At 45.9% G+C, this 15,234-nt stretch overlaps 1 protein-coding gene across 4 annotated transcripts in view; it reads left to right on the forward strand.

Moving 5' to 3' along the window:
- Positions 1-15,234, forward strand: part of LOC106580786 (unconventional myosin-Ic) — a 77,977-nt gene that overhangs the window by 16,978 nt on the left and 45,765 nt on the right. Inside the window, exon 1 of one of the 4 annotated variants that reach the window (XM_014162198.3) lies at positions 10,704-10,910. The exons of the other annotated variants lie outside the window; for them this stretch is intronic. Within the exon in view, the coding sequence (XP_014017673.1) occupies positions 10,893-10,910 (18 nt within the window). The 5' untranslated portion in view covers positions 10,704-10,892. Of the gene's footprint in view, positions 1-10,703; positions 10,911-15,234 lie in introns of those variants that run through there. 4 annotated transcript variants of the gene reach the window in all.

Genomic DNA, 15,234 nt, shown 5'->3' on the forward strand with positions numbered 1-15,234 from the left:
GCACTCTGTCTGCTGTTGGGAGTCAATGCGGGATGTTGTAACAACGTTTTGGTTAGAGCAGTGAGGAGAAATGGCAGATATATGGGATGGGAGAACTGGTTACATCATTTGATATGCTGTCGGATAGATGGAGAGGACTAGAGGGAGTTGGATAGAGGATTTTTGGCAGCAGAATGCAAAATCCATTATTTAGTCCTTTGTGTCGGGCAGCGGTGTAGTCGTTATTGATGTGGAATCGGCACTCCAGAAACCATACTGGGAACAGGAAAGGCCGCGTTCGACATTTTGGCAACTCGTGCAAGAGCTTCTGATTCAATCCATTTACACTGGGTCTGTGATAGTAAGCAAAGGATTAACGTCAACAAAACAAAGTGACTCCGCCGGCCGACCGACAGCACACTACCTTTCACCAGAGCTGCCGGAGGAAGGGAGGAAAGTTTGTGTGGCCAGTATTGGTCTTCCATCTCAATATAGGACAGGGAGCTGAGAGGATAGGAGGTGGAGAGTATTTCAGCGGGAAGACTCTGTAGACTGTACTCTATACCCCTCAGCCTGCTGCCTGCAGCGGGAAGACTCTGTAGACTGTACTCTATACCCCTCAGCCTGCTGCCTGCAGCGGGAAGACTCTGTAGACTGTACTCTATACCCCTCAGCCTGCTGCCTGCAGCGGGAGCTGCCCATTATAAGGCTGTGTGGGTATAAATAAGCCTGAGAGGGCCCCTCTATCCTGGGGGAGGAGACCAGAGAGGGAGGAGGGAGGACAGGCCCAGCTGCCCTATTTGTACTGTACAAGTAGGAGTTCCAGCTGGATGGAGCCAGCCAGTGGTGTGCACAGCAGTCTCCCAGATATTGAGACGGGGACGAAAGCGAGGGAGAAGGGGTGTTGGGGGTGAAGGGGTGTTGGGGGTGAAGGGGTGTTGGGGGTGAAGGGGTGTTGAGGTGAAGGGGTGTTGAGGTGAAGGGGTGTTGAGGTGAAGGGGTGTTGGGGGTGAAGGGGTGTTGAGGTGAAGGGGTGTTGGGGTGAAGGGGTGTTGAGGTGAAGGGGTGTTGGGGGTGGGAATGAGAGAAATGTTTGGAGTTCCTCCTACTGCAAGTCTCCACACGCCCCTGTTGACTCCAAAGGCTTGTGTTCTCTATCTCTCTGTGTGTGTGTGTGAGAAAGAGTGTGTATTCCCTTTGTTGGGGGAATTGCCATTGCCCTACAGCCCTGTCTCTCGCATGTCTTCACACTGGACCAGTTGCCCTGAGGGCAGGGTCAGGCTCATCTCAACTGGGATGATGGAGGATTGGTGGGGGAAAGGTGGTGGATAATCCCTTGTCCCTAAAGGTCAGTTTAGCAGTTGAGCCTCTAATGGTGAATAGTAATAAAAAGCTGATCCCAGACCAGGGTGTAGCCTTATTGTGAGCTAGACGACTAGAGTTCACCTCGCCCACACAGAGGAATCTCCACTGATTGATTTAGACTCTGTGTGTGTGTTCAAACCTCTTCCTCCTCCTCATTCCTGCTGGGGTAATGGGGGGGAGAGAGAGAGAGAGAGAGAGAGAGAGAGAGGAGGGCTAGCCAGGGCTGGCTGGCTGGCTGGGATAACGTCTTTATGCAACACTGGAGACGCTTTAGGAAATGCCTGCTCGGCCCAAAGTGCTGTCTCAGGCAGAAAAGAGGAGTGTGTGGCAGCGTGTGTCTCTGGGCGAGAAGGAGAGGCAACCAGATGTGTTGCCCTCACGACGCCAGGACAGCGGAGTCAATCACCACCTTCCGGAGACACCTGAAACCCCACCTCTTTAAGGAATACCTGGGATAGGATAAAGTAATCCTTCTAACCCCCCCTTAAAAGATTTAGATGCACTATTGTAAAGTGGTTGTTCCACTGGATATTATAAGGTGAATGCACCAATTTGTAAGTCGCTCTGGATAAGAGCGTCTGCTAAATGACTTAAGTGTGTGTGTGTGTGTGTGTGTGTGTAAGAGAGCGAAAGCACTCGATTTTAGCCTGTTTGCTTCCGTTACCCTTGCAAGCTGACTGCTGTAATATTGCTTTGTCTAACTCTCCTTGGTGACAAGATAAATGTTGATGCTGTTGGCGTAGATAGATACCTGGGGGCTGTAAATGGCCCAGAGATTGTAAATGACCCAATGTGTACTGTGGTTATACTTGCTGATGCCAAAAGCAAAGATGTACAAGGATGCTTTATTCTTTCCTGCAGATGAGCAGCATTACACCGCTGTACAAATGAATCATGTTTGTGTCTGTTCTATTGCACAGTGGGTCCCGCCTTGTGATCTCATTGAATGATGTGTTTGTTTCCATGTTTTATCTGCTTTAACCAATACTTTCCGTGTGCATAATGAGCGCCCTCAGAGGAGGCTGGGGGGGGGGGTCTATAGGAGGACAGGCTCATTGTAATGGGTGGAATGGAGTCATGCTGTTTCCATGTGTTAGATGTGATTGGGACCATTCCAATGATTCATTCCAGCCATTGCAATGAGCCCGTCCTCCTATAGCTCCTCTCACCAGCCCCCTCTGGTCTCCCTGTTCTAGGGGGGGGGGGGTGTGTGTGTGTGTGTGTGTGCTTGACCTGCAGTAATTAATTTTTTAGTACCATTTTCATTATTTTATTTCACTTCGTCTTGTTAGATTTTCACTTCACCCTGCAGTCACACCTGCAACCCTGTACGTGTGCCTATTAATCCCTCTGAATCCTATAAGTACTATATTTTAGAGGAATGTAATGGAGTTCACTCACTGCCATGTATTATGGGGACAGATGCTCTGTAATATAGTCCCTCATCCCTGTGTCAGGCCTAATGGCCTGTTCACTGTGGAAACGGCTGTGTATGGGAAAGTAGACGGCGACAGCACACTCTCACAACCCGGTGCTGTCACAATGATTCACAAAACCCAGAGAGGAAGAGGGGCACAGCAATGGAGTCAGATGAGAGAGAGCGAGAACAGGTCAGTTTGAGAGTGTTCATCGATGGCTCGGGAAGCCCCCCATGTCAATATAACACTGTCACCAAAGAGACGGCGTTATGTTATGGCAGAGTATGAGCTCATTAGCATCCTCTTTGACCACACTCTGAGGCTGCGCGACTGAGGCTACAGCTCTCTCTCGCTCTCTCTTGTCTTTTGCCATCTTCTTTTCTTTACCTCTTTATGTTGCGCTCTCCTGTCTCGTTCTCTCCTCCTCGCTCCTTTTCTGTCTTCTTCCCTCTTTTTCTCTCTCTTTTTGACTGGCTCTTTCCCGCCCACATGGCTTACATTCTTCTGACCTGACATCATAGTGGTCTTTCATCTTCTCCTCCTTCGTCCCCCTTTCCCTCCCAGTCAAGCCTCCTCACATTGCTTCTTTAGCAAACGGAAGGTTACCGTCCCTCTATAGATATATTATCATATAGATTACAATATAGACCTCACTGCACCTTTCCCTGTTCTTTCAACTTAAGCTTGTCTGTCTATCAGTTATCACACACAAGCATACCACACACACTCGCAAACCCATGAGACAAGACAGAGACAGAGGGTAAGGTTAGTGAATAGGAGGCAGACGGTCTGGTTACTGTCATCGTGGGGGAAGATGGCTGTAGCTAATGGAGACCATTGTAGCATTGCGGAGGGCTGTGTTTGCAATTGCATGGCGTTTTAGATGTGTATCTAGTTAAATAGAAACTACAGTGGCAATGTCATTTATTTTAGCTGGGGATTTTAACAAAGCAAATTTGGAGGGAAAAGCTACTGAATTCTATCAACATATTGCCTGTGATACTCGCGCATCAAAAACTCTCAACCATTGTTACTCTCCCTTCTGGGATGGCTACAAGGCCCTCCCTTCGGCAAATCAGATCTCGACTCCATCCTGCTCCTCCCTTCCTATAGGCAGAAACTCAAACAGGAAGTACCTGTACTATTCAGCGCTGGTCTGACCAATCCGAATCGATGCTGCAAGGTTGTTCGGATCACGCGGACTGGGATATGTTCCGGGTAGCCTCTGAGAATAACTTTGATGTATACACAAACACGGTGACTATTAAAACCTACCTAAACCCTGGACAGATGGCAACATTTGCGCAAAACTGAAAGCGCGAACCACCGCATTTAACTACGACAAGTTGACTGGGAATATGGCAGAATACAAACAGTGTAGTTATTCCCTCCGCAAGGCAATCAAACAGGCAAACCGTCAGTACAGAGACAAAGTGGAGTCGCAACTCAACGGCTCAGACACGAGACGTATGTGGCAGGATCTACAGACAATCACGATTAGAAAGGGAAAACCAGCCACGAAGTGGACGTCTTGATCCCAACAAGCTAAACACCTTCGCTCACTTTGAGGATAACACCGACACGGCCCGCTCCCAGGGACTGGGCTCTTGTTCTCCAGTGGCCAACGTGAGTAAGACATTAAGAATGTTAACCCTCGCAAGGCTGCCGGCCCAGACTGCATCCCTAACCGCGTCCTCAAAACATGCGCAGACCAGCTTACTGGAGTGTATATGGACATAGTCAATCTCTCCCTACCCCAGTCTGCTGTCCCCACATGCTTCAAGATGGCCACCATTGTTCCTGTAGCCAAGAAAGCAAAGGCAACTGAACTAAATAACTATCACCCCGTAGCACTCACTTCTGTCATCATGAAGTGCTTTGAGAGGCTAGACCCACTTCAATTTGCTTACCGCTCCAATCGATCCACAGACGATGCCATTGCACTGCACACTGCCCTATCCCACCGCACACTGCCCTATCCCATCTGGACAAGAAGAATACCTATGTAAGAATGCTGTTCATTGACTATAGCTCAGCCTTCAACACCATAGTACCCTCCAAGCTCATCATCAAGCTCAGGGCCCAGCTATCTCAAGGCCATCAGACTGTTAAATAGCCATCACTAGCCGTCCTCCACCCTGTACGCTGCCCTGAACTTAGTCACTGTCACTAGCCGTCCTCCACCCTGTACGCTGCCCTGAACTTAGTCACTGTCACTAGCCGTCCTCCACCCTGTACGCTGCCCTGAACTTAGTCACTGTCACTAGCCGTCCTCCACCCTGTACGCTGCCCTGAACTTAGTCACTGTCACTAGCCGTCCTCCACCCTGTACGCTGCCCTGAACTTAGTCACTGTCACTAGCCGGCTACCACCCTGTACGCTGCCCTGAACTTAGTCACTGTCACTAGCCGGCTACCACCCTGTACGCTGCCCTGAACTTAGTCACTGTCACTAGCCGGCTACCACCCTGTACGCTGCCCTGAACTTAGTCACTGTCACTAGCCGGCTACCACCCTGTACGCTGCCCTGAACTTAGTCACTGTCACTAGCGGGCTACCACCCGATGACTATGTACATGAAATCACTGGTCACTTTAATAATGTTTACATACTGCTTTCCTAATTTCATATCTATATACTGTATTTTAGTGAATGGCATTCCGACATTGCTCATTCTAATATTTGTTTCCTAATTCCATATTTTTACTTTTAGATTGTGTCTATTGTTGTGAATTGTGAGATACTACTGCACTGTTGGAGGTAGGACCACAAGTATTTCACTACACCCGTAATAACATCTGCTAAACACGTGTATGTGACCAATAACATTTGATTTGAAAGATGGCAGAGAGGCTGCGATGTGTTTCTGGCCAGGAGGGTTCTGGGTCTATTTATTCTCCTCAGTGTAGCAGAGCTGTATGACAACACAACAGCCAGAGAATCTAAAGAACCCTAGTGACCAGCAAGACGGACAGGAGGAGAGAGGGAAGAAGAGACTGAGAGAGAGATAATAAGAATGGGATAGATAGGGAGATGAAACTACTTGAGAGCGTAAATATTTGTTAAGTGTTACAATTCTTCATATGTGACTAATTAGAATGTTTAATTTAAGAGGCCTGTCTTCCTGTTTTTCATTCCGAGGCTACAGAAGACACTGGTCGCGTTCCAGGCAGCCTGTACAATGCAGTCGCCTGCCAGATGTCATATCAGAGCTTCAATTGTGGCTGCATGCAGCTCATCTGCCATTAGTCGGTCTGGAACGTGGCCGCTGTCTGTAGCTACTCGGGCCGGTCTCCTGGGCTATAAAATGTTGGAAATGAGTGTGGGTTGAAATAGTAGTGTGCTGCTCTGTGAATGTGAAGGTAATGGATGGTGGACAGTAGCAGTGCGTTGGCACCGGGCCCAGCTGAATAGAACATTGTGGGTGGATGAAGCAAGCAAGGACGTGTGCCTGTGTGTTTCTCACAGAGCTGCAATTTCTCTCCCTATGACTCACTCTGTAAACTAAGCTGCTCCAGCTCAGCGGAGGGGTGGGGTCATGTTTACTGTATATACAGTACCAGACAACACCGTCATATTGTCCTTCAACCATATGTTGATTGAGCTGATGAGTCACCGGCAATAGTTGAGGGTTGTCATAGATTTGTGTCGCGCAATGAGCTATCTCCCGTACTAGCGATATGGGTTTGCCCCGACAACGGGGAGAGGGGATGGGAATTATGGGTTTATGTGTGTCCCTGTTATAGCAGCAAAGAGTGCTACAGAGAGAGGGAGGAAGTAATAGTGGGTCTAGATGAGGGGAAGTGATAAAGAAATAGGGGAGGGGAAGAAAATTAGGTTCTGTTTTTCCCCCTCAGCATTCTGTTTGGTGTGCTATCAGTGTTTTTCCCCCTCAGCATTCTGTTTGGTGTGCTATCAGTGTTTTTCCCCCTCAGCATTCTGTTTGGTGTGCTATCAGTGTTTTTCCCCCTCAGCATTCTGTTTGGTGTGCTATCAGTGTTTTTCCCCCTCAGCATTCTGTTTGGTGTGCTATCAGTGTTTTTCCCCCTCAGCATTCTGTTTGGTGTGCTATCAGTGTTTTTCCCCTCAGCATTCTGTTTGGTGTGCTATCAGTGTTTTTCCCCCTCAGCATTCTGTTTGGTGTGCTATCAGTGTTTTTTCCCCTCAGCATTCTGTTTGGTGTGCTATCAGTGTTTTTCCCCCTCAGCATTCTGTTTGGTGTGCTATCAGTGTTTTTCCCCCTCAGCATTCTGTTTGGTGTGCTATCAGTGTTTTTCCCCCTCAGCATTCTGTTTGGTGTGCTATCAGTGTTTTTCCCCCTCAGCATTCTGTTTGGTGTGCTATCAGTGTTTTTCCCCTCAGCATTCTGTTTGGTGTGCTATCAGTGTTTTTCCCCTCAGCATTCTGTTTGGTGTGCTATCAGTGTTTTCCCCCTCAGCATTCTGTTTGGTGTGTTTTCCATAAAGTGGTGTGACCAGTGGTTAGGGACAAGAAGTGTTTCCACAAAGTGGTGTGACCAGTGGTTAGGGACAAGAAGTGTTTCCACTCTGGGAACCAATGAGGGAGGAGCTGGACCCTAGTCATCATGTGTGTCTACTGTCGTCCTCTCTCCCAGATGTGTGTCTGTACAGTATGTCCTGCAGTGTGTGTGTGTGTGTGTGTGTGTGTGTGTGTGTGTGTGTGTGTGTGTGTGTGTGTGTCGGCTCTGCTACATTAACTCCAGCCCAGGTCCTGGCAACACTGTTGAACTGAGACAGACAGTGCTTGGCTGCTGTTTTTAAACTTCATAATGACCCAGGTTGTCATCACTTCAGACACACTTGGTGCACATCGTCCATCTTTGAAAATGAATCTCTTTAATTCATCAACTCTCTTTTTAATTTCAGACTTGATCCAGTAGGAGTGTGAGGGAGGAGTACTGAATAACAGAATAAAAGCTGTAGTGTAATGAAAGGAAGATAAGAGGATACAACATAAGCCTTAATATCAGACAGATGTGAAGAAATAGTCTCCTGACTCTTGATAACGTTGTTTATGTTTGTTGCGTTGCCAAGGTTATATCCCCTTTACAGTCCCTTGACAACAGTGCAATTTACAGCCGGGCCATAAAGGCTGAATTTGAATTAGTCCTAGACAGCAGACCTGGGTTCAAATACTATTTGAAATCTTTCAATTCGTTTTGAGTGTTTGCTTTAACCTGCCTGGGGTGCCAGATGGTTGGGGTTTGGACTTCTATTGGTGCCAGACAAGCTCAATCAAGCACAGCTAAAGTATTTGAAATAATTTAAAATAGTAATTGAACCAAGGTCTCTCTAGAGGGCATGATGTCCTGACTGAGAGATGTGGGAGAGGAAAGAGTTAACAACCAGGCCTGATGCATACTGGTGGTCAGAGACCCCCCCCCCCCCCCCCCTCCACCCTCTCTGTTCAGCACAAATATGCTACATCAGCATTCTGTCAACATACACTTGACATGGATTTAACCAACGCTAAAGTCACTGCAAATCTGTCAGATTTTTCTTGTTTTTGTTTGTTCTCTGTCCATTTCTCTTTGTTTCTTTTTCCTTCATTCTCTGTTTTGTTCTCATGCCCAGCGGTGCCCATGTGAGAGAGGGAGAGTGAAAGAGTGAGTGTGTGTGTGAGCGACCGAGAGAGCGCGTGACAGACCGAGAGAAACTCACACCGTCTGGAAAACATTACTCAGATTCCTGCAGGCGGGGGCTCTGATAATGTTGGCAGTGGTGAGAGGTAGACAAACGGGTATGAACTACAATCCCCGAGCGTAGTTCTGCAGCGTTTATTGGAGATTACAGACAGCTATAGAGTGTGTTTTGAAAAGTGAAGGTGAGGTGAAGATTCTGTCACATGCTACGACTGCCAGCTGAGCAGTAGGCTTGTCCAATAGAGGGGGCTGGAGAGCGCTGTCAGCAGCAGCAGCAAGCGGGGACGGCTGCAAGGCTGCAGACAACAAGTGTAAAAACGGCCAGTTTTTTTTTAAACCTGAGCTGTGTTAGGGGCTGGCCTGGGGAAGGCTGGGACCTGTCTGCAGGGTGGGGCAGGAAAGAGAGCCACCAACCCCCAACATCCTCACCTGGGTGCATGAAACGGAGGAAAACTGACAAACAGAAAGGGAATATCTGGCTTTCACACTACTGAGCCGAACTGAAACCAAGCTGTACTGAGCTGGCCTGGTTATGCATCACCTAGAACTGTGCTGAAAAGGACAATGTGAAAAAAAATATCTGAGCTAGATATTCCATTTGGTTCGGGTCAGAACGATAGTGTGGAAAGGGTATATGTGGCTTGGCTGTTTACTGCAGCCACCAGACACCACCACCTCCACAGACAGGAAACACTGACTCCTGCTAATGACTCTCATAAAGTTGGGATTTCCTGGGCCTTTGTGGTACACAGCCATCATACCCCATAACTCTGGAGCTCACCACCATGGTCATGATTTAGGGATTTCTGAAGTTTTCAGTTTATTTGCCCTCATTTTCACTCTTTGGGCCAGACTTCTGGACACAGATTAAGTCTACTACTGGACTAAACTCTTTCAATGGAGATTCTCTATGGAGCATCATTTTTAGTCCACGACTAGGCTTAATTTATGTCAACTGGCCCTTTTTGTGTTTAATCAGAGCTTGTTAAAGGGTTATTATAAATCAAGATGGTTTCCTTAAAAGCAGTATATGGACAAGAAGAGACTGCAATCCACACTGATCTTGTTGTTCCACACTGATAACCTTTTTTCTAGGTAAGGAAACCTATGTACTGTTGCTGAACTATCCCTTTTTAAAGCTGCAATACGTCCTTTTTCTGGGGACCTGACCAAATTCACACAGAAATGTGTGTCTATAGGTCATTTTCATTGAAAGCAAGTCTAAGAAGCGGTAGATCTGTTCTATGTTCGCTATTTCTATGTGTCCCGTTCTTAAGTTTTGTTTTTTTGCGTCTTTTACTTTTTGTACATCAGCTGAAAATATAATTTGCTTGGTTATGAAACATTTTATCTCACAGCAGTTTAGATGATACAATGATTCTCTACACCAGGGTTTCCCAAACTCGGTCCTGCACCCCCCCCCCCCCCCCCCCCAAAAAAAACAGGAAATGGCGGTGCGATTTCCGCATAGTGCATCTTAAAATGTTCAAGCTAAAATTGTGTGCTTATTTCTTTGATTCACAGCGAAGTGGCTGGTGTTGTGTTCAGTCTGACTGCCAGACTGCTTTGGACAAATTTACAGTGTCTCAAATGGCACCCTTTTTCCCTACATAGTGCACAACTTTTGACCAGAGACCTATGGAATAGGATGGCGTTTGGGTCACAGCCATGGTCATAATAACAGTCCTACTTAGTGACTTCTCAGGTGAGGGAGGCAAAGAAACTGGGAGCTGCTCGGCTCCGCAACATGGACTGTTCCACTCCCTGCCTGCCTTGGTTCCTGTTAAATCTCCATCTCCTAAAAGAAGGGAGGGAGAGGAAGGAAGAAGCGAAACTATATGATTCATCTATAGCTCATAAAACATTTTAGTAAACTACCGTTTTGTCTTTCTGTGTAAGTCGTCCTGTATTCTCCCATAGCCCCTCACAGGTCCCCCTCTCCTTGTACAGAGGGACACATTTTCCATTTCTTCTTTTTTCTCTCTCCAGGGGTGGTTGAGTCCAGATGTGTGCTTGGAGATGTTTTTGTGGGATTTTTTTTTATGCCCCATCTGCCTTGTTTTAAGAGCAGAGGAGGCAGAGAGAAACTAGAACTAGTTCAAAGCTAGTGTTTCACCTTCCACTGTAAATCCCTTGTTGGGCCCTGTGCTGGAGGAGAGACGGAACGAGAGAGGGAATGAAAGGGAGGGAGAGAGAGAGCAGGAGCGTGGAGTGTCACTACACAGGGACTGCTTACTCTGTAGAAGGAGGGAGGGAGAAAGAGAGAGAAGGTTGAGAGAGAGAGAGAGAGTGACTAACTGAGAGGGAGAAAATAAGTAAGAGGAGAGGTGACGGCAGCTGGGTCGCTCCTACACATGGCTCCGGAGAAGTTATAAAAACAAACGTTGCACGATCGCTCTGACGTGGACGACTCACATTCTGGTAGTATAAACAATTGTTAAAGCCGACCAATAAACAGGAAGGAGAGAGATGAAGTACAGAGCCACGGTAAGAAAAGAACTGCACGCTCACTGCTCATTCTGCTCAAAGGCAACACTCAGCAACAACAGTACAAGTTTCATGTTGAGTTGTGTGTGTGTGTGTGTGTGTGTGTGCGCGTGCTTCAGTTTAAGTTGTGTACTTGTGGCGGTGCTTAAGGGCAAAACATCTGTCTAGGGGAGAGGGAGCTGATCGGTGGAGGTTTCTCTAGGAGAAACTTAATTAAGAAAATGTTCGCAGTGTGAATTAATTGCGTCACAGCTTTGAAAGTCGGTGCTCTTGAACTGCAAGGACACAGGAGAGAGGGGAATGTAGCTGGGTTTTTGACCACAATGCAACAGTTTCACCTGACACCAACTGAGTTATCCATCTATGGAATTCCTATATCTAGCTCTCTATCCATCACTTGTAACTGGGGGGGGGGGGGGGGGGGGGGGGGGGTGTTCTGTGATGAATACCACCCTTCTATCAGTTCTATGCGGTATCCATGTGGAGGTATCTGTTTGTGTTGGTGTGTTTGCGCCACTACAGTGTTGCAATGGCAGGCCTGTGTTATGAGGCTGGGCCTGGATTCTTTGGCGCTGACTGGGAGTGAGAGGGATGATGTTAATGAAGCTGCTGTCAGTCTGTCACAGCACCGAGACAGCGCTCCAAGTCTTCCCCAACCCTACTGCTTGTCTTCCTGTCACTGTCACCTCCGCAGCCTGGGCACACATGTGACTCCGACTCTCTCTGGGGGAAGGGGTCTGGGAGGTACGACTGTGGGTGCATCCCAATAACCTCTGTTTCTTCCTGAAGTGTGCACTTGTTCACTTCAACCCACACATTTAAAACCATTGGATTGGTGAAGGCATAGGCTAGGCTAGGAAGTTTCCACCATTTCATATAATATCTTTTTTTGGACTGCATGCCCCAATGTGTTTGGCTCCTACCAGCATGTTGTCCTCAGCCGACTTTAAAACTCCTCTGAGGGGTGCGGTCACTTGAAAGAATTCCCATGGAAAACCATTGACCCAGTTCAACCCCTGGTTGTATGTCAGTGTTATGATGGGCCAAATATGATGATTTGCACCGTTTCCTGTGTGTTTTGTTGACTTCAAGGACACGGTACGTAATCAAGTAGTGCTAGTGTGTATGAACCAAGGCTGCTGTGGACCTCCAGCTAACTGCACTAATGAGGAAGACGTGGACCAGACCTTTTTGAACAGGGTCGTATTCACTAGACACCAAATGGAAGAAAACTGTCCAATAAGAAATTATATTTTTGTTGTTGTTGCAAAACCAGGTGCCTGATTCTCAGGGTCTCGTAAGGAGTGCATTAGAAGTTGTCCACACTAGTTTAGGTGGAATGAATACAATATTTTGACCAACAGCAATATGACCTGTCATTCCTGGGTCCTGCTAGTCTCTCAATGAAAGCAGCACTCTCTGAGACTGCAATCAAAGCTACTCATACTATATGAGTATACATTGTATACAATACTTGAGCCTGCAATAGATGACTCCACTATTTCCTCCCTCTCTCTCCCCATCAGTAGATCCTGATTAGAATCTCATTGGGAGGAAATGCTGTTTATTTTAGTGGCACACTGCAGTGAGGGGCTGGTACACAGAGAGACACGCACTGATTACAGAATACACTGAGTGTCCCCTGAGAGACTGAATGTGCAGTCGCCGCTGGCTCTTATTGGCCGTGCGGTTGCTTTTCTTCTCTTTTAATTGGCTGATTTGTTTGTAGTGAGGAAAGGTCTAGTTTGCGTGAAGGTAAAGTTTGGCAGAAAGAAAGAGAACCGAGCCATTTGAGTTGAACCTGTTGACTGGTCTTCTTGAAATGCTCTAACCCTACGTTGGGTCTGTGTTTCGGGACGGACGTGAATCCTATACCTTGTCCTTTTCAGGGGGATATTTTTTTCTACCTCAGCTGCCCGTATGAGTGGGAGATGGAGAATGTTTTCACCTGCTAATGTAGAGCTATTGTTGTCACACTAGTCTGTCCACTTTCCCCTATACACATATGTGGGTCAAAGACGTATAATGATTTCAAAGTAGCAAAAAATAAAACCGCAATTACAATTCCCTAAAAGGCTTGTTTATGTTCATTGGAGTGTTACGTATGCCCTTATATTAGTTATATGCAAGAATAAAGCCAATAATATTTTTTTTATTGTGATTCATATGAATGTACCCTAGTAAAATGTCATTTAGTATAACACAAGTGTGTTAAAAAAAATCACAAGGTTATATATCCATGCTTAGACTGGCAGAAATATAACTACCCAGAAAAAATGACATTTTTTATTTTGAATACCACGTATTTGATGTGTCATGGGTACAACTCAACATTTGTTAAGTTTTTTACAAAAACATCCTGCCTTACACTGAAAAAAAAATGAAAAAATCTATGAAAATATCTTTCACTTCATCCTTTGAGATTTGTTTTTGTCTCTAATGACTCAAACCAAAGTTATTGTATTTTAATATAAAATACTGGTGTTATACTGTGTTACCCTGAATGGCACAACTGTGCAAGAGGACAAATACATTAGTGTCTAGTTGGAGAAACAGACGCCTCACAAGTCCTCAACTGGTAGCTTCATTAAATCGTACCCGCAAAACACCAGTCTCAACGTCAACGGTGAAGAGGTGACTCCGGGATGCTGGTCTTCTAGGCAGAGTTGCTAAGAAAAAGCCATATTTCAGACTGGCCAATCAAAAGAAAATATTAAGATGGGCAAAAGAACACAGGCACTGGTCAGAGGAACTCTGCCAGCATCCCGGAGTCGCCTTTGCACTGTTGACTTTGAGACTGGTGTTTTGCGGGTACTATTTAATGAAGCTGCCAGTTGAGGACTTGTGAGGCGTCTGTTTCTCAAACTAGACACTCTAATGTACTTGTCCTCTTCCTCAGTTGTGCACTGGGGCCAGTTAGCGCTGTTCTGTGAAGGGAGTAGTACACAGCGTTGTACGAGATCTTCAGTTTCTTGGCAATTTCTCGCATGGAATAGCCTTCATTTCTCAGAACAAGAATAGACTGACGAGTTTCAGAAGAAAGGTCTTTGTTTCTGGCCATTTTGAGCCTGTAATCGAACCCACAAATGCTGATGCTCCAGATACTCAACTAGTCTAAAGAAGGTCAGTTTTATTGCTTCTTTAAATCAGGACAACAGTTTTCAGCTGTGCTAACATAATTGCAAAAGGGTTTTCTAATGATCAATTAGCCTTTTTTAAAATGATAAACTTGGAACTTGGATTCGCTAACACAAGGTGCCATTGGAACACAGGAGTGATGGTTGCTGGTAATGGGCCTCTGTACGCCTATGTAGATATTCCATAAACAATCTGCCGTTTCCAGCTACAATAGTCATTTACAACATTAACAATGTATTCACTGTATTTTTTTTTATCAATTTGATGTTATTTTAATGGACAAAAAATGTGCTTTACTTAAAAAAACGAAAAAAACATTTCTAAGTGACCCTGAACTTTTGAACGGTTATGTACTGTGTGTACGGTTATGCATGCGTACACACACACACACACACACACACACACACACACACACACACACACACACACACACACACACACACACACACACACACAGATAGCTTCACATGCGTCCCTCTTTTTCAAGCCTTGAGGGGGGACTCCATGGCAGTCAATCACCATCAAAACGTTACTATAAACTTGAAGTAGGCCACTGATTCATATCATGGTATCATTAGACCTCTTTTGAAACAGCTCTTCTGAAGTCTGTCATTGTAAACCCTTATTGATTTCACCTTCAGTATGTTTCCATGTGAAATATTTCTACAGTAACACTTCCTATGAATACCCGCATTATAAACATTTATGACAAGCTATCCATTCTAACTCACCATAAATGCACAAATGGCAGTTCAAACATTCTATATACTCAAAGATTATGCTTTAAAAGTGAAAGTGCTCAGGATACCCTGTTGTGCTTTGATACATATCTTGACTTTTTTAATCATTTTGCTTCCTTCCTAAATGGCCACGTGTGACCTCACTTGCGGCCATAGAAAACCCAGAAGCTTCACAGTCAGCCTATAACCTTGAGAGAGACACATGACCGCTATCCCCTGTCAGTTCTGTAGTGAGTCCCAGTATGTAGTCACGTGTATGATCCCTGAAGTATCCATCTGTGTTACTCCCTTTCCTTCTGTGTTACTCCCTTTTTTAATAACAAGGTAGAAGAGAGGAGAGCCAGACAACTGATTCATAGTAGAACATTTTTCAAAAGGGCAAAACTCTTGAGTGGCTAACCGTGCGCTCCGTAGAAGCAGATTATACCCATATTTGTTTTTAGTTA

Source organism: Salmo salar, chromosome 20, assembly GCF_965601325.2.
Source record: "Salmo salar chromosome 20, fSalSal1, whole genome shotgun sequence".
In the NCBI taxonomy this organism is placed as follows: domain Eukaryota; kingdom Metazoa; phylum Chordata; class Actinopteri; order Salmoniformes; family Salmonidae; genus Salmo; species Salmo salar.